The sequence below is a fragment of the Peromyscus californicus genome, unplaced genomic scaffold (genome assembly GCF_007827085.1).
Source record: "Peromyscus californicus insignis strain IS unplaced genomic scaffold, ASM782708v3 Scaffold_3__1_contigs__length_106647218, whole genome shotgun sequence".
Classification (NCBI taxonomy): Eukaryota; Metazoa; Chordata; class Mammalia; order Rodentia; family Cricetidae; genus Peromyscus; species Peromyscus californicus.
In genome coordinates, this window is record NW_026294551.1 from 21,263,569 (window position 1) to 21,288,654 (window position 25,086).

General features: G+C 43.2%; 2 protein-coding genes across 6 annotated transcripts in view; one reads left to right on the forward strand and one right to left on the reverse strand.

The window, feature by feature from the left end:
- The window catches only part of Nbr1 (NBR1 autophagy cargo receptor), a 31,849-nt gene extending 28,077 nt beyond the window's left edge, over nt 1–3,772 (reverse strand). For 2 of the 4 annotated variants that reach the window (XM_052756267.1, XM_052756271.1), the window contains exon 1: nt 3,524–3,772. In XM_052756267.1, coding sequence (XP_052612227.1) covers nt 3,524–3,617 — 94 coding nt within the window. In that variant the 5' untranslated portion in view covers nt 3,618–3,772. Of the gene's footprint in view, nt 1–49; nt 119–3,523 lie in introns of all 4 variants that reach the window. The other 2 variants (XM_052756270.1, XM_052756269.1) reach the window with 2 other exon arrangements.
- Nucleotides 3,773–3,881: 109 nt separating this feature from the next.
- Brca1 (BRCA1 DNA repair associated) overlaps nt 3,882–25,086 on the forward strand; it is a 76,006-nt gene continuing 54,801 nt past the window's right edge. For both annotated transcript variants that reach the window (XM_052756257.1, XM_052756258.1), the window contains exons 1-5: nt 3,882–4,305; nt 4,421–4,713; nt 6,691–6,789; nt 17,037–17,090; nt 23,179–23,256. In XM_052756257.1, coding sequence (XP_052612217.1) covers nt 6,710–6,789; nt 17,037–17,090; nt 23,179–23,256 — 212 coding nt within the window. In that variant the 5' untranslated portion in view covers nt 3,882–4,305; nt 4,421–4,713; nt 6,691–6,709. The remainder of the gene's footprint in view (nt 4,306–4,420; nt 4,714–6,690; nt 6,790–17,036; nt 17,091–23,178; nt 23,257–25,086) is intronic.

Here is a 25,086-nt window from a genome sequence, read left to right on the forward strand (position 1 = left end):
GAACATCCACGTTAAAAATAAAAGCCACATTAGGCACAACGGCACACACCTGTAGTCCCAATTACTCAGCAAGTTGAAGCAAGATGATATAGTTGGAATCCAAAAGTTCTAGGCCAGCCTAGGAAACAAGGAAATGCTGTCTTTAAAAGAGGTGGGGAGTGGGGAGGAGAGATAAAAGTCTACAGAAAGAATTTAAATTTTGGCCAGGCGGTGGTGGTGCATGCCTTTGATCCCAGCACTCGAGAGGCAGAGGCAGGTGGATCTCTGTGAGTTCGAGGCCAACCTGGGCTACAGAGTGAGTTCCAGGAAAGGCACAAAGCTACACAGAGAAACCCTGTCTCGAGAGGAAAAAAAAAAAAAAAGGAAAAAATTTAAATTTTGGCCATAGCCACAAGAACTCCCCTAACAGGTTTTAGGTCTCTAAGGTTTTCAGTGCGTATTCCAGTGCTTGGTTAGTATCTGCAGTGTGAGCCAACACGGTGGAGAACAGAGACAAGGTACCTGCACTTGGGGAGCACAGGCAGAAAGAAATTCCAGTTGTAGGCAGTCCATTCAAGAATAGTCCAGGCTACAGAATGAGCATTGTGTCCAGAAAACAAGCAAGCAAACCCCCACCCCCCCAAAAAAAAGCCCAAACACAAAAAAACAAAACTCCCACAATTACTTGTGGAAAAAGCTCTCCAGAAGTAAAGAAAGTAACATACTTGGACTGCTCCACCTTACTCTCAGTTCCCTGGACCAAATTTTCCTAGATTCCTTGGATAGCACTGTTAAGGTCAGCAAAACAGTCTTTGTTTTACAAAATAAACAGTCTTGCTCACAGTTACATGGCTAGTCCTGTGGTGGAGCTGTATCTGGGACCCAAGTCTTCCCATCCTGTCTTTAAAAGACATGGGGTGGAGGGAGATAAAAGTCTGCTGAAAGAATTTAAATTTTGGCCATATCCACAAAAACTCTCCTAACAGGTTCCACAATTAGCAACTAGGAGTTAATTTTGTTATCCAGGATTCCTTCCTTTCTAGTGGAAGTGTGTGTCTGTGTCGCAGAAGATGACACAGGGGCCTGGACACTAGGGGGTCGCTCTACCACTTAGCTAAAAACTTGCTCCATGACAATGTCTCTCTTGACAAAATGTTCATCCTTTCTTCCATAAATATTTGTAAAATGAGGAAATTAAAAAAAATACCATTATCAGGCTTAAGGAGTTAGCAATTTTTCTTTTTTCTTTTTGTTTTGTTTTGTTTTTTGAGACAGGGTTTCTCTGTGTAGCTTTGTGCCTTTCCTGGAACTCACTCTGAAAACCAGGCTGGCCTCGAACTCACAGAGATCTGCCTGACTCTGCCTCCCGAGTGCGCCACCACCGCCCGGCAAGTTAGCAATTTCTTAATCAAATACCTACTATTAAAATCTAGTTGACTTTACTGAAGGACTTTGCTTACTGATGAACTGTGACTTTAGGGAAAATATAGTTTAAGTTGTTTAAAGCTACAAGTAGCAAAGACATTGGCAAAAAAAAGTCCCCTCTTCAAATATTCAGCACATTTTCAATCTGCACATAGAAAGAGCCAGATTTTGCTCCACACACAAGAAATGAACAAGATTAAGTCCTAGATGTTTCCAGTATCACAGGAAGGGAGCCAACAGGGTGGGAAGACTTGGGTCCCAGATACAGCTCCACCACAGGACTAGCCATGTAACTGTGAGCAAGACTGTTTATTTCTGAGCTTCACTTGTTTAATCTGTAAAACAAAGACTATTTTGCTGACCTTAACAGGGCTATCCAAGGAATCTAGGAAAATTTGGTCCAGGGAACTGAGAGTAAGGTGGAGCAGTCCAAGTATGTACAAAGATGTGGGGTCAATTTCCAGCACCAAAAGTACGTAGGATTCTTTGAAACAGTGTTCAAATGAAAACTATTTATTGTAAGAAATAATTCTTTAGTTCCTTAAGATATCTTTTTTTGTTTTGTTTTGTTTTTTTCAGACAGGGTTTCTTTGTGTAGCCTTGGTGGTACTGGAACTCACTCTGTAGACCAGGCTGGCCTCTACCTCCTGAGTGCTGGGATTAAAGTAAAGGCACGCACCACCACTGCCCTGCAAGATATCTTATTATTATTACTTTTTTTGGGTGGTGGGGGGCAGACATCTCACTCTGTAGCCCAGGCTAGCCTGGGAATTCTATGTGTGTAGACCAGGTTCTAACTCACAGAGATTTGCCTGCTTTTGCCTCCAGAATGCAGCACTGTGAATACAACTGTTAAGAACCTTGTATTCTTAATCACAGATTATTTTAGAGACTCAATTATCCAAATTTTCCATGACTTGACTTCATCTAGAGTTAAGTTCACTGCCAAAGTAATACTAGTCTCTAGCACCAATCCTGTTGACGTCCAGCATTCATTTGCTTAAAATGCAGTTCTTCCTAAGGATCTTTAAAATTTAGGTAGAATCCCATCAATCCCCCAGGATGTTAGAGGTTTCTTGTTGTTTGTTTTTTTTTAAATCAGGAAAATGAAGTGACTGAGTTTGTCAAAAATAAAATGTCTGAAATGCACTCCGACTTTCCAACTTCAAGAAATACACTTCCACACTTTTCTGTCTGGAAGGGAACTAATCTTCCCCGTTCTCAAATTACACGAGTGGGAATTGGTTTCCATACTTTGGAGTTCATCCAGCTGCTCTGTCAATGGGAGAAAACAGGAAGTGGGAGAGTCGAGTCTGGCTGGCCAACATAGAGGCCTTCATAAAGGGCCTACCTCACTTTGGCTTACGTGTGACAATCCTTTCAGTCAGAGCACTAATCTTGAACTTGTGAAAATAGCAAAGGTACAGGTAACGCCATCTATTACCTGCTGGTTTACAGCCAGCAGTCAGGCCGCTGGGCCTAAGCCTGCAGCTTTCCTAAGTGGCACTGCAAACGCACGTCTTCCCGACTCACATTCATGTGACAAACGTCAGCTTTTCCCCCCATGAATTTTCTCAACCTCAACAAATAACGTTAATAAAGCCGACCTGGGAATCTGAACCTACGCTTTAAAATGGGCGATTTAAAGCCGGATGCTTGAGAAAAAGGGAAAAGGACGCCTCTCTAACACCTTGGAAGGTCCTTAGACCAAGATATTTTCAATCGAGTCTCAAAAAGAGAAAAGGGTTAGAATGAGGAAGACGTGTGTCCTTTCTCCTCAAAGACTGAGTCCTAGTCTTCCAGTAATCGTTTTCCTGGAACTTCACGTCCCCAGGCCACTGCCACCACCCACTGAGGCCCTCTCCTTGTACTGGGGGAATTCGACCTTCTCTTAGCCGAAAACGGCCTTTTTCAGCCATGAGCGCTGTCCCTCGGGCGGCATCCACACCCCACTGTCGCTGACAACCCCGGCGGCTCGCTCGTCGGGCCACTGAAAGGACTGGCTGTCCCTGAAGACGGAAAAAAGTCACTCCTCTTTCCAAGATTCTCCCCTTGAACTTCCCGAGCCCTCTAAGATCGACGTGACCCCACTCTTAGGTAACAGCAGTGGCTTCCTTACCCGCTTTCCGCCCACGGGGGGCGCTTGCCCGTGGCCAGTGCAAGGACCGTTCGCTGCCAGCACGGCTGCTATCCCTGCGGGGTGAATCTAACATGGCGGACAGAGACCAGGCCTAGTCCCATGTTTCTCAGAGCTTCCGATTAGATGATTGGTTCTCACTATTTGTCCCTCAAAATCACCACTCCACCGATTGGTCAATGCTGCGTTGGCAAGGGCGGGACAGAAGCTCTCTGAACCGCACAACAATAACAAACACCCAGGCCGAGGGCGGAACTAGTGCGCAGATGTCAGCGGAGTGGATTCCCCTTTCCCAAGCCGATTGGCCGCCCTCTGCTTTCCCTAAGGTCACTGACCTTGGAGGACTAGTTACCCGAGGATCGCGGGGCTGGATGGGAATTGTAGTCTTCCTGGGACTTGCAGCTTCTTTTAGTCTAGTCTCTGTGAGCAAGACATGAAAACAGAACGCTGCGATGCATAGCAGCTAGCCTGCATAACCGCGAGAAGGACTCCGCTGTATTAACTGCGTTTGCTGTGGTAATCGTGCCTGCTTCCGGTGTTGGAAGCTCCTTTTCCTTAAGACTACAGTTTCCAAGAGACGCTGTGGAGAAGGCCTTTCGTTCCGCAATGCATGCTGGAATTGGTAGTTCTTTTTTTTACACAAGCCTTTATTTACCTAAACTGGAGACTTCCATGGCAGGAAGACTAAGGGAGGGATGAGGCCACGGCCTGCCACGGCCTGCAGCTGCTTTGGGCACTACCTTGCGCTCATATTCCTGCCTCAGGTAGCGATTCCGACCCTTTGTACAGAATTACTGTGACGTAATAAGCAAGCGTAGCTGCGAAGGGGCGGCTGCCTATTAGGAAACTCAAAATTCTTTCTCTTCCGTCTCTTTCTAGTTACGACATACAGGGAAAGACTGGGCGGCCAATCCCGAGCCCGGAAAGAGTGTCTACTTTTTTTTTTTCCTCCCTTCCGCTCACGTGTCTGGATCTTGTGTTCCTAGAGGCTAGCCCTAGGCGCCCAAGCTGCCGGTTTCCTTGGCAACAGAGAGCGCGGGAATTACAGATAAATTGTAATTGCGGCTGCGCGGCGGCCGCTGGTGCCGCGGGAGGACTCCGCGCTTTCCGAGCGGTTCTCCGGTATTTGGGCCTCGGGGCTCGGGAGCACGGACGTTTTGCTCGGAGTAAAGGTGAGACAGACCGGAGGAACAGAACAGTACCTCGCGGTAGTCATATGAAAGGCAGCCGCTGCAGGTCGAGACGGGTGTTTACCTGGTAGGAGAATGCCTGGGGCGGAAGGAAAGGGTCCCAGACGTTGTGAAACTGAAAGGACTCCCAGGAGGGGCGCAGTTGGTGCCTTCCCGGGGGCCGCTGTGAGGAAGAAGGCAGGGGATGTGTGAGGGGCTGCCCTGGCTGTAATCGTGCCTTGAAGACAGTATAAGCATGCTGGCTAAAAGGTTAAGTGAGAGGAAAGGAGGGCACAAGTGTGACAGGGAAATCCATGTACATTTCACCGAAGGGAAGTACTTAAAGGAATGCCAATAGGAATGGATGCTGTTGGCAGGGGAGACGTGTTTCAAGAGGGTCTTGAGGTTAAGTGCCTTAACAGGGAAACCCTCGGGAGGGCTAGAATGGAGAAGCGTCAGCAGGTTTCGTTTTGGGTAACTTAAAAAAAAAAGTGCGGTTTTTTTGTCTTGGTTTTAGTTTTTTGTTTGTTTGGTTAGTTTCTGAGACAGTGTCTCATTGTGTAGCTCTGGCTGGCTTGAAACCCAATATGTAGAGCAGGTTGGCCTCGAACTCATCCACCTTCCTCTGCCCCTGGGGAGAAGGGGTTAAAGGCCTCCTCTACCGTGCCCATCTAGTTTTGGAGTTCTTGAGGACGGGGTCTTTTGTACTCTGGCTGGCCTTGAACTCCTTACGTAGCTCAAGGTGACTTTGAACTCTTCATCCTGCTGCCTGCGCCTCAGAGTGCTGAAATTACAGGTTTGCACCACCATATTGACTGAGTTTGGTTTCCCTGTCTAGCCCAGGAAGGGCTAGAAGTTTAGAAAGCAAGCTATCCTTCTCCTTCAACTTCTCCATTGACTGGGACTATAGGTATGACACCACTGCGCCCTGCTTGGTTTTGATTTTAAGCAAGAAAAAGAAAACCAGGACTCTGGAGAAAAGTTCATAGCTACCGCTTCTATCTGGTCACTCCACTGTAGATTTTCTTTTCTTGCAGAAAGGAAAGACCAAAGAAAGGCCTCAGAGGCCATCTATCAAAGAATAGAGAATTTAGATTGCTAAGTACAAAGAGCAACTGCTAGAATTTCTTTTATTTTTTAAAGATTCATTATTTATTCCGTATGCAATGTTCTGCCTGCATGTATCCCTGCAGGCCAGTAGAGGGCACCAGATCTCATTACAGGTGGTAGTGAGCCACCATATGGTTGCTGGGAATTGAACTCAGGACCTCTGAAGAGTAGCCAGTTCTCTTAACTTCTGTGGCCTCTCTCAAGCCCAAGATTCTTTTTTTTTATTGTGTGCATATGTGTGCAGGGGTTCTGGCCTGGATCTAGACTTCCAGATACCTGACATAAGTGCTGGAAATTGAACTCGGGTCCTCTGGAGGAGAAGCACATCCTTTTAACCACTGAGCCATCTCTCCAGACCCTGAGACGACCTCCTCCTCCTCCTCCTCCTCCTCCTCCTCCTCCTCCTCCTCCTCCTCCTCCTCCTCCTCCTCCTTTTTTAAATGAAGATGTTTTTCATCAGCTGTATGGTTGGTACAATTCTAAAGCAAAATTAAATTTCTCTTACTTAGAATGATAGACCAGGTGTGGTAGCTTACACCTGTAACCCCAGCACTCTGAGGCAGGAGGATTGCTACACATTGGAGGCTAATCTGAGCTGCATAATGATTTCCAGCCTTGTGTGGGCTACAGAGTGAAAACTCCCCCAAAAGGGTACATGGGGATGACTTATGCCCAGTAATTCTAGCAGTAAAGGGGGTGGAGGCAGGAGGATCAGGGGTTCAAGAATAGCCTTGAGTACACATGAGTACAAAGCTGCTGTGGGTTATATGAGATCTCAAAAAAGAAAAGAAAATTGGCAGGTAAGCTACTGTATTTAAAAACCTTGTAAAGTTGTTTAATTATATGTGTTTTTAAATTTTCATTATAAAGTTCACTGGACCCGGAAGAAATGGATTTATCTGCTGTTCAAATTGAAGAAGTACAAAATGTCCTTCATGCTATGCAGAAAATCCTAGAGTGTCCAATCTGGTAAGTCAATGGAAGAGTTTATTAATTTGAGATTCTTTGTATGATTATCTTTCATGCAAATGAGAAGTGGCTTTACATAGTAGAGAGAAAAACAATCTGTTAATATCAAAATGATTTTGTATTTTTCATAACTGAAGAGTTTTAAAAATTAAGTAAAGTAATCTTCATTCTGTCCCCCACCCCCAACCCTTTCCCAGTCAAAGGCTTGTCTTGGTTTGTTCTTCCTTGGTGTGGGAGTGTGCTTGAAGTAAGTGGTACCTAGGCTTTTCCTCCAGCTGTAGGACCCCCCTGATGTCTTGGAACAACCTTAGTAAATAATGTTAAAATAACGTAAAGTGTTTGGTATCTGTGAGAGCATGTCTCTGGCTCAAACTGGCCCTGTAAATTAAAGTAAGAATGTCACCAGTCCTCAAAGCTTTTAGTAAGTCTAATGCAGAATGAGCTTTTCTTTTCCTATGAAATGAAGAGAGGATTGGTCTATTGGTCTAATCAGCTATCTCCACATTCCCACCTTTTTTTTTTTTTTTTTTTTTAAAGACAGACTAGATTATAACATCCCAAATCAGCCTCAGACTCACTATCTAGCCTAGGTTGGCCTTGAACTCAAATCCTCATGCCTCTGCCTCTTGAGTGCTAGAATCATAGACATACACTACCACACCTGGCTAAAAGAGTGAGTTTTGGCCAGTGTTTATCTGTGTAAGTCTGTCCCCAGTTAGGATATGAAACGTGGAGAGTGGCTTACCTAGCACACAGGAAGCCCTGGGTTCAGTTCCCATCACTTCATAAATTGGGCCTGTTGACCGATATCTGTAATCCCAGCAGAAGGTGGAGTCAGGAGGATTAAGAATTGTAGGGAGAATTTTCTGTCCTACCAGTCATCTCTATCTCGCCAGCAGGCTACCTCCCAAATAATCATACAGAGACTAATTAATTATAAATGCTAGGCCAGTAGCTTAGGCTTATTGCTAATGAGTCCTTACAACTTAAATTAACCCATTTCTATTAATTTACTTTCTGCCTTGTGGCTTTCTTACCTCTATCCCATTTTGTGTGTCCAATTCGTTTCGCATCTCCCTAGCTTCTCCCTGTATCCTGTTGACTCTGTCCTTCCCAGCATCCTCTGAGTCTGGCTCTACCGCCTAACTTCTTCCTGACTAGCTATTGGCAATTTAGCCTTTTATTAAACTGATGAGAGCAACACATATTCACAGTGTACAAAAAGATTGTTCCACAGCAAGGAATTCAAGGTTTGACTGAGGCCAGCCTGGGATACATATGACCCTGTTTCCATTTTTTTCTTCTTCTTCATTTAAAAGCATTACTCAGGGCTGGGTGTCTCCCTTGGAAGTAGAGCAACCTAACCAGAGTGCTTTAGGCCCCACCTTCAATTTCCAGCACCATGAATAAATGATACTGAGAGAGGGGTTCCTGGCATAACCAATGTTAAAAAGCCTAAGCTAGGGCCGGAGAGATGGCTCATGGTTAAGAGTGCACACTGCTTTTTTTAAATTTAATTTAATTTAATTTAATTTTTTTTATTTAATGCTAAATGCTGTTTATTGATGGAGGGAAGAGGTCTTAAATACAGGCTTACAGCACAATGGGAGAACCCTGGAGGGCAGAAGTTCGCTACCGATGTTTTATGATCTTGCATCTAAGCTGTTATGCCCATTATGCAGGATACACAGACAAGGAACATCCCTTAAGCATTCAGGAGGGTGGAACCCGGGAGGGAATTAGCATAGGGAGGATATCAAGGTCAAGGTCAGCAAGCAAGGTAACAGTTATCCAAAACAGGGGCTAGGACCCTACAGGTCCCCCTTTTACTAAAAAATGAGCTTCTGACTTAGGTTGCGTGGGACGTCAGCAGGTCACCTTACCGGTCATGGGGACACCTGCCCAGGCCACACAGGCGCTCTGTCTTAGGTTGGTGAGCGCCCCCTAGGCATTACCCGTCTCTGAATACTCATTATCATAAAGGCTCAGTCGTGTGTGAGCTGCAGTTAACTGCTGCCAAAGATCTCAAAGTGGCACTGGGCTTGCAATCTGTGTGTTCGACACAGAAAAGACCAACAGAGGTCCTATCCCACCCATAGCCAGTAGGCAACTGAGCCATTCCCTTCCTTAACGAGCCTTATTGCAAATTGGAGTCCTTGTAAGATGGTATCCCAAAAGCAAATGGAACTTGAGTTTATAAATTTATAATTTTCAAAGCCAATCAAACTGTATATAACTATTGAATTAAATTTATCATGCCCAATAGAATGAAAGATTAATAAACTGTTGTAGCTACTTTTGCTGCCAGGGTCTCCACTGTGTTAGCTGTAGTAACCAATTAGGAAATGGTAATCCCAGAAACAGTAGCAGCGGTAGTTGCCATTGCTATAACAGCAACAACAGCAGCAGCAATGTCAAATTCTCTTCTGGAGCGTGTGGACATCCACTGGCATGGATACAACTCTAGGAACACGAACCGCCAAGGCCCATATTTCTTGATCCCAGCATGACTTAAGCTGGCAGCTCTGCAAAAGAACAACTAAGAACCATAAAGAAAAAACAGACAGCACACAAGGAGCAGAACTAATGGTCTTATAATGGCTAGCACACTGCTTTTAAAAGCCTCAAGTTCAGTTTCTAGTCCCCAGGTTAGGTGGCCGATAACCACTTGTAACTCTAATTCCAGGGACGCCGACACTTTCTTGGCACTTCCCATGGATATCTTCACTCACTAGTACAAACCTCCATACAGAAATACACAAATACACACAATTCAAGTTAAGTCTTGGGCTGGGTGTGGTGGCACGTGCCTTTAGTCCCAGCACTCAGTGGTAGAGGTGGTTTGATCACTGGGTCCAGTGCCATTTTGGCCTACAAAGCAAGTTTCCAGGCTAATCAAGGCCACACAGTGAGACCCTGTCTCAAAAAACTAAAATAAAGTAGATCTGTTTTTTAAAAGGAAGCCCAAGCACTCATTAAATGCTCTTTCATAATTTCTTGGATATAAAAAGTGAATTAAAAATCTATATCAAAATCTCTTAAAGATTTATTTAGCGCTGGGTGGTGGTGGCGCATGCCCTTAATCCCAGTACTCGGGAGGCAGAGTCAGGAGGATCTCTGTGAGTTCGAGGCCAGCCTGGTCTACAGAGCGAGATCCAGAACAGGCACCAAAACTACACAGAGAAACCCTGTCTTGAAAAAAGAAAAAAAAAATCATTTTTGCTTAAAAAAAAAAAATTTAAAAAAGATTTATTTAGCAGTGGTGGTGCACTCCTGTAATCCCAGCACTCCAGGAGGCAGAGGCAGGTGAATCTCTGAATTCAAGGCCAGCCTGGTCTACAGAGTGAGTTCCAGGACAGGCTCCAAAGCTACAAAGAAACCCTGTCTCAAAAAACCAAAACAACAAAAAAGATTTATTTATTTATGTATTATGTATATGAGTGCCCTATTTACATGTATGCCTGCATGACAGAAGAGGACATCAGATCCCACTATAGATGGTTGTGAGCCATCATTTGGTGCTGGGAATTAAACTTGGGTCCTCTGGAAGACCAGCCAGCACTCCCGTTGGGCCGTCTCTCCAGCCCCAAGAATCTTTTAATGAATGGCTGGAAATGAAAATTAGAATTGTTTCCCTTCTCCCATTCTCATTCTGTGCAGTGGTTATTTAGACCTATAGCCAGCTTTTTAACTGTTCTTAAAATGTGCAACACAGTCTCCCACTTCTGCCTTTGAACCATTAAAATTCATGTTCTCTCTGTCGATAGTCTTTTGATTCAAATAATTACCTGGCTTGAAAATCTTGATTCTTCATTTGTTTGTTCCTTTTTCTTTTTCATTTTGAGATAGAATTTCTCTGTGTAGCAGCTCTGGCTGTCCTAGAACTTGCTCTGTAGCCCAGGCTGGCCTCGAACTCAGAGATCTTCCTGCCTGTGCCTTCAGAGTGCTGGAATTAAAGACAAGCACTACCACTATCGCTGCCCAGCTGAAAATCTTGATTCTTGAGGCTTGATTTTTTTGGTTTTATAAGACAGGGTTTCTCTGTGTAGTTTTGGTGTCTGTCCTGGAACTCGCTCTGTAGCCTAGGCTGGCCTCGAACTCACAAGAGATCCACCTGCCTCTGCCTCCCGAGTGCTGAGATCAAAGGCGTGTGCCACCACTGCCCAGCAGTTTATGTTATCTTTAGTAGTATCTAGAATATAGTAGGCACTCAATAAATTAAGTTGGTTTTTGCCTTAAAAAAATTTTTTTTTATTGTTTTTTGGCTTTTTAGATACAGGGTCTTACTTTGTAGCTCTGGCTATCCTGGAATTCACTATGTAGACCAAGCTGGCTTTGAAGTCACAGATATCATCTTACCTCTGCCTCTTAACTGCTGGAATTAAAAACATGTACCTCCACACCCTGCTTAAATTAGTTCTCAATAGTTTATATATTTATTTTGGTGCTGAGGGTTGATTTGGGAACTCTTGTATACTATGTATATGCTCTACCTTGAACTATACCCAGCCCTATTTCTTTCTTTCTTCCTTTCCTTCCTTTCTTCCTTTCTTTTCTGGACAGGGTCTCACTATGTAGACCAGACTGACCTTGAACTCATAGAGTTCTGTCTACCTCTACTGGGTTTAAAGGCATGTGCCACTATGCTCAGCTTTCAGATCTTTTTTAAAAAATACATTGTTATCAGGGCACAGCATTCAGAAATAGAGGCCTGGAGAGATGTCCCAGTGGGTAAAGCTTTTGTAGTGAAAGCACAGAGGCTGGAGTTTGGGTCCCCAGCACCCACCTAAGTGCCAGGTGGGTGTAGCAACCTACCTAGAATCCTAGTACTTGGTCCACAGAAGCAGATTGCTCGGAGCAAGCTATCTAGCTAGACTGGCCACATTAGTGAGCTCTAGGTTCAAGTGAAAGACCCGCTTCAATGTTTAAGGTGGAAAGCAAGGAAAACAGCCAACGTCACTCTGGAGCCTCCACATGCATACACACATGTCAAGACACTAAAAAATCAATAATTGATTAGTTGTATTTATTTTGAAGTTTTCTTTATTTTTTGTTTTTGTTTGTTTGTTTTTAATGTATGCAGGAGCTTCATCTGCATGTATGCCTGCAGACCAGAGGAGGGCATCAGATTGTGAGCTGCCATGTGGGTGCTGGGAGTTGAACTCAGAACCTCTGGAAGAGCAGCCAGTGCTCCTAACTGCTGAGCCATCTCTCCAGTTCCCAGTTGTACCTTTTTTTTTTTTCCCGTTTACCTTTGATGGGTACATTCAAGTAAATTTGCCTCCGTGCATCATGGGGTTATTTATGTTTGGAGTCAAGTTAATAAGATTAAGGAAGATATGAGTTTTCAGAGACAAGATTTGAAAAGTGCTAGCCTCTCTACTCTCAACATTGCAGCTAAACAAAACCTAGACCTAATGAGATTTACAACCAAATCTATGAAATATCAGAGCCACAGAGGCAGAAATAACATTGCAAGAGAAAGATTGGTTTTGAAAAGCCTAAACTTACTGGGGATAATTACAAACAGTGATCAAAAAGTCTTCAATAATGTGGCATTTGGGTCCATTTATTTTACATTCCCACGGGACTCAGTCATAAAAATGTAATGTTCTTTCTCATTCTGGCAAATTAAACCATCAGTTAAAAATTCAGATACATAAAAACTAAAGATGAGGAAAGCTAGCGACTGCTGCATTTTCCTCTCTGTTACTCGGTGTCTCAGCTTCTTGCTGTACTTTCTTCTCCTTTTCCTTGATGGGCCTCAAAGGTCTTGGTCCTCCTACCTCAGCTTCCAAAGACTGGACTTAGCGGTTCACACCTGTAGCTTAAGCTACCTTTTTTAATTTTTTTACTTTTTACTTAGTCTCACTATGTAGCTCTGGCTGTCCTGGAACTCACTCTGTAGACCAGGCTGGCCTCGACCTCACAGAGATCCTCCTGCCTCTGTCTCAAGAGTGCTGGGATTAAAGACCACCACCACCATGTGGCGATTTTAATTTTTCAACTAGACTGTTCACTATAGTCATTTTCTTTTTTTAAAGGGGGAGTTTTGAGACAGGGTTTCTCTGTGTAGCTTTGCGCCTTTCCTGGAACTCACTCTGTAGCCCAGGCTGGCCTCAAACTCATAGAGATGCGCCTCCCTCTGCTTCCGGAGTGCTGGGATTAAAGGCATGTGCCACCACCACTGCCTGGCCACTACGGTCATTTTTAAAGCTTAAGGTCATTTATATGGAATGTTCTAGAGTGGGACTGAGCCTATTGCTGTGTTAGTTTTCCTGCTGTTCTTAGGACTGAACTGAGGGCCTTTCTGTGGTGTGCTGCATTGCACCTACAGTCCCAACCTGGAGGATTTTGTTATGCAAACCTTCCTGTCTTGTGTTTTAACAGGAATTGAATCCAATGCCTGATATATACTCTATTGCTGAGTATTGCCCCCAGCCCATGCAGTTCTTAATAATAACTGGCTATGACTAAAAATTGTTACTTGGAGCCCTTAATTTTAATCCCAGCAGAGTCAGGGGGATCTCTGAATTTGAGGCCAGTCTGGTCTACATAGCAAATTCCTAGACCACCAGGGCTACATAGAAACCATGTCTCAAAAAAAAAAAACCAAAAACAAAAACAAAAAACAAAAACTCAAAACAACAACTAGAAAAAGTAAAACAGACTGGGAGAGACGGCTCAGTGGTTAAGAGCACTGGCTGCTCCTCCAGAGGCCCTGAGTTCAATTCCCAGCAACCACATGGTGGCTCACAACCATCTGTAATGAGATCTGGTGCCCTCTTCTGGTGTGCAACTACATGCAGGCAGAACACTGTATACATAGTAAATAAATAAATCTGAAAAGAAAAGAAAAAAGAAAACAAAGTAAGTTGTTCCTTGGGGTAGCTGTAGTTCTTAGGTCTCCTGCACTGGTATTCCTTCTGTCCCTAAATTATTTGAGAGTAGCAGCTTTATTTTTATTTTCAGGGTGGGAGTTTGAAGGTGGGGTCTTAGGATGTCTCCAAATTCTGTGCTCATGTGGTCTTCCCACCACAGCCTCCCCATGTTTCTGGAACCACTTACATGCACTGCTACATCTAGCTCAGTTGGCAGTTCCTTGTGGTAATTGTAGCTCTTTTTACCTTTTGTTGTTTTCAAGACAGGGTTTCTCTGTAACAGCCCTGGCTATCCTGGAACTCACTCTGTAGACCAGGCTGGCTTGAACTCACAGAGATCTACCTGCCTCTGCCTCCTGAGTGCTGGGATTAAAGGCGTGCGCCACCACCGCCCGACTCTTTCTACTTTTTTAAATGTTTTGTACCTGGTAGTTTATTTTTTTTTTTCAAACCTAAACCTAACTTCTTTCCCCAGTGATTCATCTTGCTAAAGCTCAAACTACAACTACTCAGTAGGCTGAAAATACTGCATGGCATGCAAAGTGTTTGAGACATTTGAATTTTATAGTAAACATTTACTCTTATCAGAAACTAGAAGAGAAACATTTTAAGTTTTTTTCATTTTCATTCCTATTCATCTTCAAGCTCTTCTACAGCAGTCACTACCTTTTTACATATGGGAGTTTTCATCTGTTCAGAGTTAGTGTTTACAGTGTGTTTATATAGCTTGGATCGTAATTACCATACTGAAATATAATTATTTCAGAATTGAGTCAGTGGTGAGAATGAAAGCCATCTGGTATCATGACTCAATCCAATTTCTCTTTTACTAAGAACTTTCTTTGGTGTCTAGCTTGTCTCAGAAACATGATCTAGTGACAAATCAGTCTCTTGTTGGGATTGTGTTCTCGCAGTAGCCCCAGATGACTGCGAGGTGAAAACTGAGGTTCAGGTCGAGAGCTTGGCCTGCGCTGGTAGTACAAGCCGGCCTTCAGGCGTAGTCAGGTATGTTATTTGCTCTCTGCGTCTTCAGGATCTCCATGACACAAGAATTTCATTATTAAGCCTTTTACAGCAGGCTCTTCCATCCCAGCCTTCCCTGTGATTGTTTTCTATATTTAACTCAAGGATTGTATTTTACACCAGCAAGTTACCTCTTCTTTAATGTCTTACATTAGCTTTACCACCAGAACTCAGTGTGTGTAGCTCAAGCAGAATAAAGCTAAGGACAAAATGGACAAGTTTCCTGCCCATCTGGTCTCCCAGCTACCTCTCTCCTCTCCTGTAGGCCTCCATCATTCTGTCTCAGCACAGTGGCCTTGCACACACACCACGCGTGGTCCTGCTCAGCTTAGCTTCCTGCTCCCTCTCCAGTTACTGCATAGCTTGTTTCCTTACGTGACTCAGCTGTCCTCCAGTGTCCCTTCCTCATTCATGCATTTTATTGCCACTCTATATATACCCACCAACTGCATCTCACTCTGTGTCCTTTTGTCCTGCTTGGTTTTTTTCTTTAACACATTTCTCCTTCTGGATGATAGTACATGCAGTTCATTTTCCTATTTTATTTGTGCAAATGCTTGAACTTTCTCATATTCAGTTAAAAAGGCAATTCCAAGCCATATCTTTAATGCCAACATTCAGGAAGCAGAGGCAGGCAGATTTCTGTGATTTCGAGGCTAGCCTGATCTACAAAGTGAGTTCCAGGACAGCCAGAGCTATTACACAGAGAAACCTCCACATGTGTGGACCACGGCAAGTGCACACTCTCACATTGCCCAATACACACACAGTAAATAAATACATTTTAGTTTGTTTGTTTGTTTTTCAAGACAGGGATTCTCTATGTAGCCCTGCCTGTCCTGGAAATCACTCGGTAGACCAGGCTGGCCTCAAGCTCACAGAGATCCACCTGCCTCTGCTTCCCAAGTGCTAGGATTAAAGGCCGCCGCTGCCACCACCGCCGCCGCCGCCGCCACCACCTGGCTCTTTTTTTTTTCAAGGTTTTGTGTGTGTCCCCATATCAAGGTATGTTACATGTGTTCTGGTTCCTGGAGAGGCCAGGAAAATGCATCAGGTTCTTTAGAGCTGTAGTTGCTGACACTTATGAGCCACGTGATGTGGGTTCTAGGAACTGGTCAGATCCTCTGGAAGAGTAGCAAGTGCTATTAAGTGCTGAGCCATCTTTCCAGCCACTGGTTTGATTTTTTTTTTTTTTTGGAGACAGAATTTCATGTGGCCAAGGCTGGCTTTGAACTTGCTTTGTAGCTAAGGATGACCTTGAACTCTTCATTCTCTAGCTTCTATTTCTCAAGTTCTAGAACTGTGTGGATGCATTACCATACTATGAACAAATTTAGTTGTTTGCAGAGTTTAGTTAAGATTCAGGATATGCACTCAAAATGCTGGCTGAAAGAGTGAAAATAACCAATATGAAAGCTTGTGTGTGCGGGGTCGAGGGAGGTTGTCAAATCCAGGGTCTTGAAATCCAGGGAAATGCTCTACTTTTGAGCTACGTTCCCAACCTAGCTAATCTTTTAAATGCTAATAGTAATATACAGCATTGAAGAGATCAGTATTTCTAGTATGGTTTCAGAATGTTCAGTGAAAGGATCGTTTGTTTGCTTGTTTGTTTCTTTGTTTTGTTTGGGACAGGGTCTCAATGTGGAGATCTACTGATCTGGAACTCTCAGGATAGATCTGCCTGCTTTTGCCTCTACAGGGCTGGAGGCTCCACCACACCCAGCAAGATCATACTTTCTCCTGTGTTCCTTGATCCTAGCATGGCAGACCTCTCATATTAAATTGTCCTGAATCGAGGCTGGAGAAATGGCTCAGCAGTTAAGAGCACTGGCTGCTCTTCCAGAGGTCCTGAGTTCAGTTCCCAGCAACCACATGGTGGCTCACAACCATCCATAATGAGATCTGGTGCCCTCTTCTGGCCTGCAAGCATATATGTAGGCAGAACACTGTATACATAATAAATAATTAAATCTTATTTAAAAAAAAAAAATTGTCCTGAACCAGTGGTTCTTAACCTTCCTAATGCTGCGACTCTTTAATACAGCTCCTCATGCTTGGATGACCCTCAACCATAAGATAATTTCATTGCTACTCAATAACTGTAATTTTGCTACTGTTATGAATCATAATGTAAATATCTGTGTTTTCCAATGGTCTTTGGTGACTCCTGTGAAAGGGTCACTTGACCCCCACATGGAGAGTCACTCTTTTAAATCTATACTCGGTCACAGTTATAGCAACTTAAAGCTGAATCTCTACTTAAAAAACCAGTTGCTTCTAAACAACTGAATTAACCTCATGTATTTTCTCTCTTCTTTTCTTCTTGTCCCTGTACTTGTCTAGTTTGGAACTGATCAAAGAGCCCATTTCCACAAAGTGCGACCACATATTTTGCAAGTAAGTGAACAGTTTTATAGATCCATTATTAGCTTTTGTTTGTGTTCTTCGTTACACAGCTTTCTAGAGGCGTTTATTTCTTCAGTTAAATGACAAAAAACAAACTCGTTATTCTTCCTCGAGGGGTACTTATGAAATCATCATATATATTGGCCTTAGCCATAGTAATTGGTAATTTTTTTATATAATTTATTTAAATTTATTTTATGTACATTGGTGTGAAGGTGTCAGATCCCCTGGAACTGGAGTTACAGACAGTTTTGAGCTGCCATGTGGGTGCTGGGAATTGAACCCGGGTCCTCTGGAAGAGTAGCCAGTGCTCCTAACTACAGAGCCATCTCTCCAGCCCCTAATTGGTAAAATTTTGACATTGCTTATCTATGTATAAAGTCAATTGTTTAGTTTGCTTTTGGTGTGCAAGGGTGAATGTAGACTGAAAGCATTGTGAAATAAACAAATTACGTTCAGCATTTGCATTTCTGTTCATTCCTATATGTCCTGTTCTTCCCACTAAGAAGGTAGGTGCAGTGTTTGCCTACTTCATGATGCTGGTGAAGATGGGGATCTGAACACTGTCTGTTTAGGCTACAGTCCATTCCTATCAATAATTCAAGTTACACGTGGCCCTCCATATCTAGAGGTTATATGTTGGCTGAGCCAACCAACCATGGGTTGAAAATATTCAGGAACAAATTGTGTTTACATTGAATATATGCAGAACTTTACTTTTCATTCTTCTCTACACAATATAAAGTCATAAACATGTGTCATATAGTTAAAAATAATTAGTGTGTGTGTCTGTTTATGCGTGTGCGTGCATGCGTGAGTTTGTACCCATGGAGGCCAGGAGAGAGTGTTGGATCTCCTAGAGTTGGAGTTACAGACAGTTGTGAGCTGCCACATAAGGGTGCTGAGAACCAGACTCAGGTCCTCTGGAAGAACAGCAAGTGCTCTGAACCATTGGACTATCTTTCTGGCCCTATCATTTATATATAATTGTATTAGGTATTTTAAGTAAACTCTATCTTTTTGTGTAAGGGGGTTGAGTGTTCAGAGTTTGGTATCCCTGGGACCCATTCTGAGGGATGACTATTAAGAATTTTGTCCTTTTTGTTATTTGTTTGAACAGTTCCTGATGGTGTTACAGTTTACCAGTCAGGAATTCCAATTGAGAACTAAGGGGCTAAATTGCAGCTGTTGGCAGAGATGCTTTCATCTGAGCAGTTTCCAGAACAGTCCACATTCCTGGGCTCCTGGCTCAGTGCTGCTACTTTCTTTGTGTTGTTCCGTGCCTTCTGATCCTTTGTCTTTGTTTGTGTCAGGGTCTCTTCCTAAAGGAGACTGTAAAGGGAACTAGGAGTGTTTTGTTCTCTCTTTCCTTTTGTTGTTGTTGTTTTATTTTCTCTTGTTTTTTGAGACTCTCCACTAGGTATCCCTGTAACCGTGAACTCACTATGTAGACCAGACTGGCTTTGAACTCACTGTGGTCCTCCTACTTCTGCCTCCTAGATACTGAGAGTACAGATGTGGGTCAGCACATCTAGCTGTATATTGCCTTTGAAATGAAAATATTTAAGCCAAACATGATGGCTTACACCTTGCCTTAGTTACTATTGCTGTGAGGAAACACTGTAACCAAGGCAAATTATAGAAGGAAGCATTTAACTGGAGCTTACAGTTCCAGAGGGATAGGAGTCCACCACTTTGTCATGGCAAGGAGCGTGGCAGTCCGTAGGAAGGCGTGGTGCTGGAACAGCAGCTGAGAGCTCACATCCTGACACATGAACAGGAAGCAGAGAGAGTGCATTTGGGATGATAGGGGATCTCCCGCCTCCCCCCACTGCCGTGTGTGTGTGTGTGTGTGTGTGTGTGTGTGTGTGTGTGTGTGTGTGTGTGTGTGTGTTGTAAAGGGATTTATTACAATGGCTTACAGGCTGTGGTCCAACTAGTCCAACAATGGTTGTTTACCAATGGAAGGTCCAAGAATCCAGTAGTTTTCCAGTCCACAAGGCTGGATGTATGAGCTGGTCTTCGGTATACACCAGAATCCTGAAGAAGTAGGCTCTAATGCCAGTGAAGTAATAGACTTTATCGAGAGCAAGCAGACAAGCAAAAAGAGAAGCAAGCTTCCTTCTCTGTCCTTTATATAGGCTGCCAGCGGGAGGTGTGCCCAGATTAAAGGTGGATCTTCCCGCTTCAAATAATTTAATTGAGAAGAAAATAATCCCTCATATATGTACCTAGCTATTTGGGTTTTAGTTAATTCCAGATGTAGTGAAGTTGATAACCAAGAATAGCCATCACACCTGGGCTACATAGTGAGTTCCAAGCCAGCCTGGATTAGAGAGTAAGACCCTGTCTCAGAAAGGAAAGACAGAGGAGGAGGAAGGGAAAGAGAAAGAATTTATTTTATTTGTGTGAGTGTTTTGCCTGCCTGTATGACCATGCACCATGTGTGTGTCTGGTACCCATGAAGGCCAGAAGAAGGTGTTGGATCCCTGGAACTGGAATTAGAGCTGGTTGTGAGCTGCCATGTGGGTCCTGAGACTTGAACCCAGATCCTGGGAGAGCAGCTAGTGCTCTTAACTTCTGAGCCCTCTCTCCAGCCCCCTTTCTGAACTCTTATTCTTGCCATCCTCTCTCTAGTAGCATCCCTAGGTTTATTTCCTCTGCCTTTTACTCTTCATGTCACCTCACTGGTTTACAACGTACTTTTCCAAAAGTGTCCTGATGGTTCTTCAGCCACTTCTCCCTGGCCATGGTCCAAGGCAACATAGCTATGTGATTCTGCTTCGAGAAGTGTACATTTAAAGAAAATAATGGACCCAGCACTCAGACATGTGGATCCTGGTCTACACAGAGAAACCTTGTCTTTGGGGGGAAAAAAAGAAAGTAATAATGGAAATAAGAATTCACTGTTATTGGTTTCTATATCTGTGCTTCTTAGACTATATATTGTGTAAGGTTCCCCCTCCCCCCCTTGGGGTTTTTGGTTTTTGGTTTTTGGTGTTTTTTTTTTTTTAGGTTTTTCGAGACAGGGTTTCTCTGTGTAGCTTTGCGCCTTTCCTGGATCTCGCTCTGTAGACCAGGCTGGCCTCGAACTTATAGAGATCCGCCTGCCTCTGCCTCCCGAGTGCTGGGATTAAAGGCGTGTGCCACCACCGCCCGGCTTGTTTTGTTTTTTTTGAGACAGGGTTTCACTATGTAGGCCTGGCTGCCCTGGAACTCACTTTTTAGACCAGTATCTGTCTCCGAATGCTGGGACTAAAGGCATGGGCCACCACCACCCAGCTGTCCCTTTCTTTTATTTAAAAATTTTTTTTTTTTTAAATTATGTGTACACTCTAGTATCATGTGGAGTATGTGTGCATGAGTACAGATCCATGGAGGCCAGAAAAGGGTGTTGAATCCCCTGGAATAGAAGTTCCAGACAGGCCCGTTGGCGGTGGCACACACCTTTAGTCCCAGCACTCGGGAGGCAGAGGCAGGCAGATCTCTGTGAGTTCGAGACCAGCCTGGGCTACAGAGGGAGATCCAGGATAGGTACCAAAACTACACAGAGAAACCCTGTTGTGGAAAAACAAAAAATAAGGTACAGGCAGATGTGAGTGCTGGGAACTGAACTCAGGTCCTCCTTAAGAGCAGTACAAGCTCTTATACTGAGCCATCTTTCCAGCCCCCTTATTGGTGTTATTGGGACATGATGGGAACAATCTCAGATAGAACTAATTTGAAGAAATAGTCTATCTACTGGGGCATGTCTTTATTCGTTATATCTTGTTCGTGGTTCTTTCCCTCTCCCTGTATTGTCTGCCTGCTGTTCCATACATTCCTGTTGCCTTGATATTGCCGCCTTGCTTCTGGCTCAAAACACTGGAGCCAGCCGGGAACTGAAATTGTGAGCTAAAACATTTGCTCCTTTTGAGCTGTTTCTCTTAGGTATTTGTCACAGTGACAAAAGGTCTGATTTACACAATCCCCAAAAGCCATGTTGGTCCAAGTTTAGTTTAGGCTGACCACATTGCAAGTGCTCAATGGCTGCTCCAGTTGTATTGGATAGTACAATTCTTACAACGTAATTCTCAAAGTGAAGCTTATGGGTTAGCAACAACAGCGTCCTATAAAAGCTTGCTAGTCTCAGCCCTCTCCTGAATCTACTGAATAAAGCATTTAAAATAAAGAATTTAAAATGAAGGAAATCTATGTTAAAAGACTTGGCTGGGGCTGGAGAGGTGGCTCAGTGGTTTAGAGCACTGACTGCTCTTCCAGAGGTCCTGAGTTCAATTCCCAGCAACCACATGGTGACTCACAACCATCTGTAATGAGATCTGGCACCCTCTTCTGGCCTGCAGATATACATGCAGACAGAACACTGTATACATAATAATAAATAAATTAAAAAAAAAAAGCCTTGGCCATGTGCTACATTTGTCTTCGGGCTCACTATTACCAATGACTTCTCATCTCCTTTAGTCTTTGTTGATTCTTTTTAATATCAATATCTGCTTTTTACTTCTATTCAACTTCTCTTCATAATATCATGTCCTTTAAAACAGCAAGGATTTTATTTTGCTTTTGCACTGAATCTCTTACATCTGGAGTTAGTTGTACCAGATGTGTAATGATTATTAGTTGTATGCATGAGTCACTTCCTTTAATTATGACCACTGCATCTCTACTGCTAGTCCACGATCCGTTTGGGTTCATTTCTGCTGTGATGTGTGAGAAACTTTTGCCAGGAGGTGGTGGCACACGCCTTTAATCCCAGCACTCAGGGAGACAGGCAGGTGGATCTGAGTTCAAGGCCAGCCTGGTCTACAGAGTGAGTTCCAGGACCTCAAGGACTAAACAGAGAAACCCTGTCTTGGAAAACCAAAAAAGTAAAAAAGTGTCACTTTTGAACTTGGGAAATGGCTCATTTGGCAAAGTGACATGTAAAACTGAGGTCTTTATATCCTAAGGATCCAAAAGCTAAGCATGACTGTATTGCACCTGTAATCCCAGTGCTGGGCAGGTGAGACAGGAAGATAACCTGGGGATTGCTGGCCAGCCAGTATAGCCAAATCAACAAAAAAATAGAGTAGAGAACGATTTTAGTAAGAGACCCAACAACTACCTCTGGCCTTCTCGCGTGCGCGCGCGCGCACACACACGTACCCACCAAGGTGTCTAGCTTCATTTTATATATGGGTATCCAGTTGTTTTGGTGCCCTTAAAAAAGTTGAACTATTCTGTTTCTACGTAATAGTCTTGGTGTAGGTGTTAGAGTAAATAGATGCTCTGTGTGGATGTGGGTGTGTTTCCAGACTCTCAATCTAGTCTACTGACGTATGTGTCTGTCCTGCCAGAACCACATTCTCTTTTTTGTTGTTGTTGTTTTGTTTTGTTGGTTTGGGGTTTTGGTTTGGTTTTTTGAGACAGGTTTTCTCTGTGTAGCCCTGGCTATCCTAAAACTCACTCTGTAGACCAGGCTGGCACTGGACTCATAGATTCACATACCTCTGCCTCTTGGGTACTAGGATTAAAGGTGTGCCACCATACCTAGCTTCAGAACCATATTATCTTAATTACTGTTATTTTGTAGTGAATCACCTGAGATTTTGTTTATTTAATCCCAGGGAGCAAACCTGGGGCTTGTGCATCCTGGGCAAGCACTCCATTACTGAGATATATGTGTGTGTGTATGTGTGTGTGTGTGTGTGTATCCCAGACCCTAGGTGGTGAGCTTTTAAACTGATACAACCATTTCATACTAACTACTTAAGCATTTATATCTGATTATGCAGCATGAAATAATTATGAATATATCATTAAATGTGCTGCATTAATTTTTTAATGTTTTATTTGATCATAACAGTAAGTCATATGCAGGTAAGTTCAGTTTTCATAGGTCATTTCTTATGTGGTTTGATTTTTCTGCTTATGCAGCATCTAAAAATAATTACTGAAAAATCATTGTAATTTACCTATCATTACCCTTTATATGACTCTTAAGGGTAATTATGAAATTATCTTCATGGCTGTTGCTTTGGGGTTGTTCTTTCTGCAAAAGAAAATAAATTTTTTTTCCTTTCTTTCTAATTTATAGATTTTGTATGCTGAAACTTCTTAACCAGAAGAAAGGGCCTTCACAATGTCCTTTGTGTAAGAATGAGATAACCAAAAGGTATATAATTTGTGTAATCATGGGAGATTGGAAGGAACAATGGCATGGGAAAAAGTAGAAATTCATATGTAGGTAATGTTCTTGTAAAACCATTCATCAACAGAAAAATAGACAAAAATGTGTTTGGGGGCTGGAGGTGTGGCTCAGTTGGTAGAGTGCTTGCCTGGTCGGCACAAGGCCTCCGAGTTCAGATGACACTACCGCATAAACCAGGCATCTTGCAAGTGAGACAGCTGAGCAGGTAAAGGCGATATCAGGCCTGATGACCTGAATTTGGTTCCCAAGACCAATGTGATGGAAGGCGAGAACTGACTTTGCAACTTGTCCTCTGGCCTCCAAACATGAACTGTGGTATATATATATTCTTTCTCTAATTAATCAATTAGTTAGCTAGTAAATTAATCAATTGATTTTTTTTTTTTTAATTTAAGAATAAGGGCTAGAAAGTTGGCTCAGAGGTTAAAGGCATTTGTAGCTTACAGCTGTCTATAACTCAGGTCCCAGGAGAATCTTCTGACCTGTGGGCACCAGGCATGTACATGTTGCACACACATGTAGGCAGGCAAGACAGTCTTACACACAAAATAATAAAATAAAAGCAGTTGTGGTTTCGTGTGCCTGTAACAGCAGCCCTCAGGAGGTAGAGGATCAGCTTGTGAAGGTTATCCTTGAGTACATAGTGTGTGGGAGGCCAGCCTGGACTGTATGAGACCCTGTTTCAAAAAAAAAAGTGTTTAGCAGACAGATTATTTCTAAAATTTCCTTGGACATTTTATGGGACATCTGCTATTAACAAGTATTAGCAACTTAACTTAGTTCCTTGTTTTCCCTCCCACATGCTAACTGGCCCCCATCCTGCTTAACTTCCAACACTAAATGAGATCAGGAGCACTTGGCTGGTGTGGCCATAGATGACATATTGTCTTTTCCTACTATTCTGAAAAAACAGAAGAACTCAACAGTCTATCTCAGATGGAGCTGCGCTATGTATATCATACATCTCTCCTACCACAGTTAGTTCTATTAGGGCAATGCCTTTATCTCTTTTACTAATACTGTTGTTTCTCCAGTGTTTAGTACATAGTAGGCAGTCAGATATTTAAAGGAGGAACTAGTTATGTTCTACCTAAGCCTAAATCTCTTTGGATTTTGGTGTCTTTTTGATGGAAATCTGAGAAGCAGAGCTAGCAGTGAGGGGTTGGGTTGGGTTGGATTGGGATGTTAAGAATAGTGATTCTTTCTGCTGTTGATATATCTACTCTGTATTTGGGGTAGAATTTTGTGGCAGGGGCAGGTTAAGACAAGGTCGTCTCTCTTTGGCCTTGAAATTACTATGGCTAGCCTCAAATTACAGATCCTCCTGCCTCAGTTAGTGAGCTACTCTGCCCGGTTTTTTGTTTTGTTTGAAACTGTCAAGTAGTCCAGATTGGCCTTGAGCTGACCCCTCTGTCTCTGCCTCTCAAGTGCTGGGATCACAGGCATGCACAACCATGCCTAGCTCAGGATACTTATGTTAGGCAATTTTAGGCTTTGGTGGACTATGAGTCACCAAGATATTTTTAAAATCAGTATAGACAAAAAGAGAATGAACACACACACACACACACACACATACACACACACACACACACACACACACACACACACACACACACACACACGTCAAAGCAAAGTAAGTGTACCCATGAGGTTTTTTTCCCCCCAGTGATTCAGTGATTATAATGTGATGCTGCTGGTAGGTCTGCATTTGTTTTTACTGTGCTGGAGATCAAATGAATAGTTCTTTGAGTTTGTGCTTTCTGCTATGTTTACAGTAGGAAATCTGTGTTT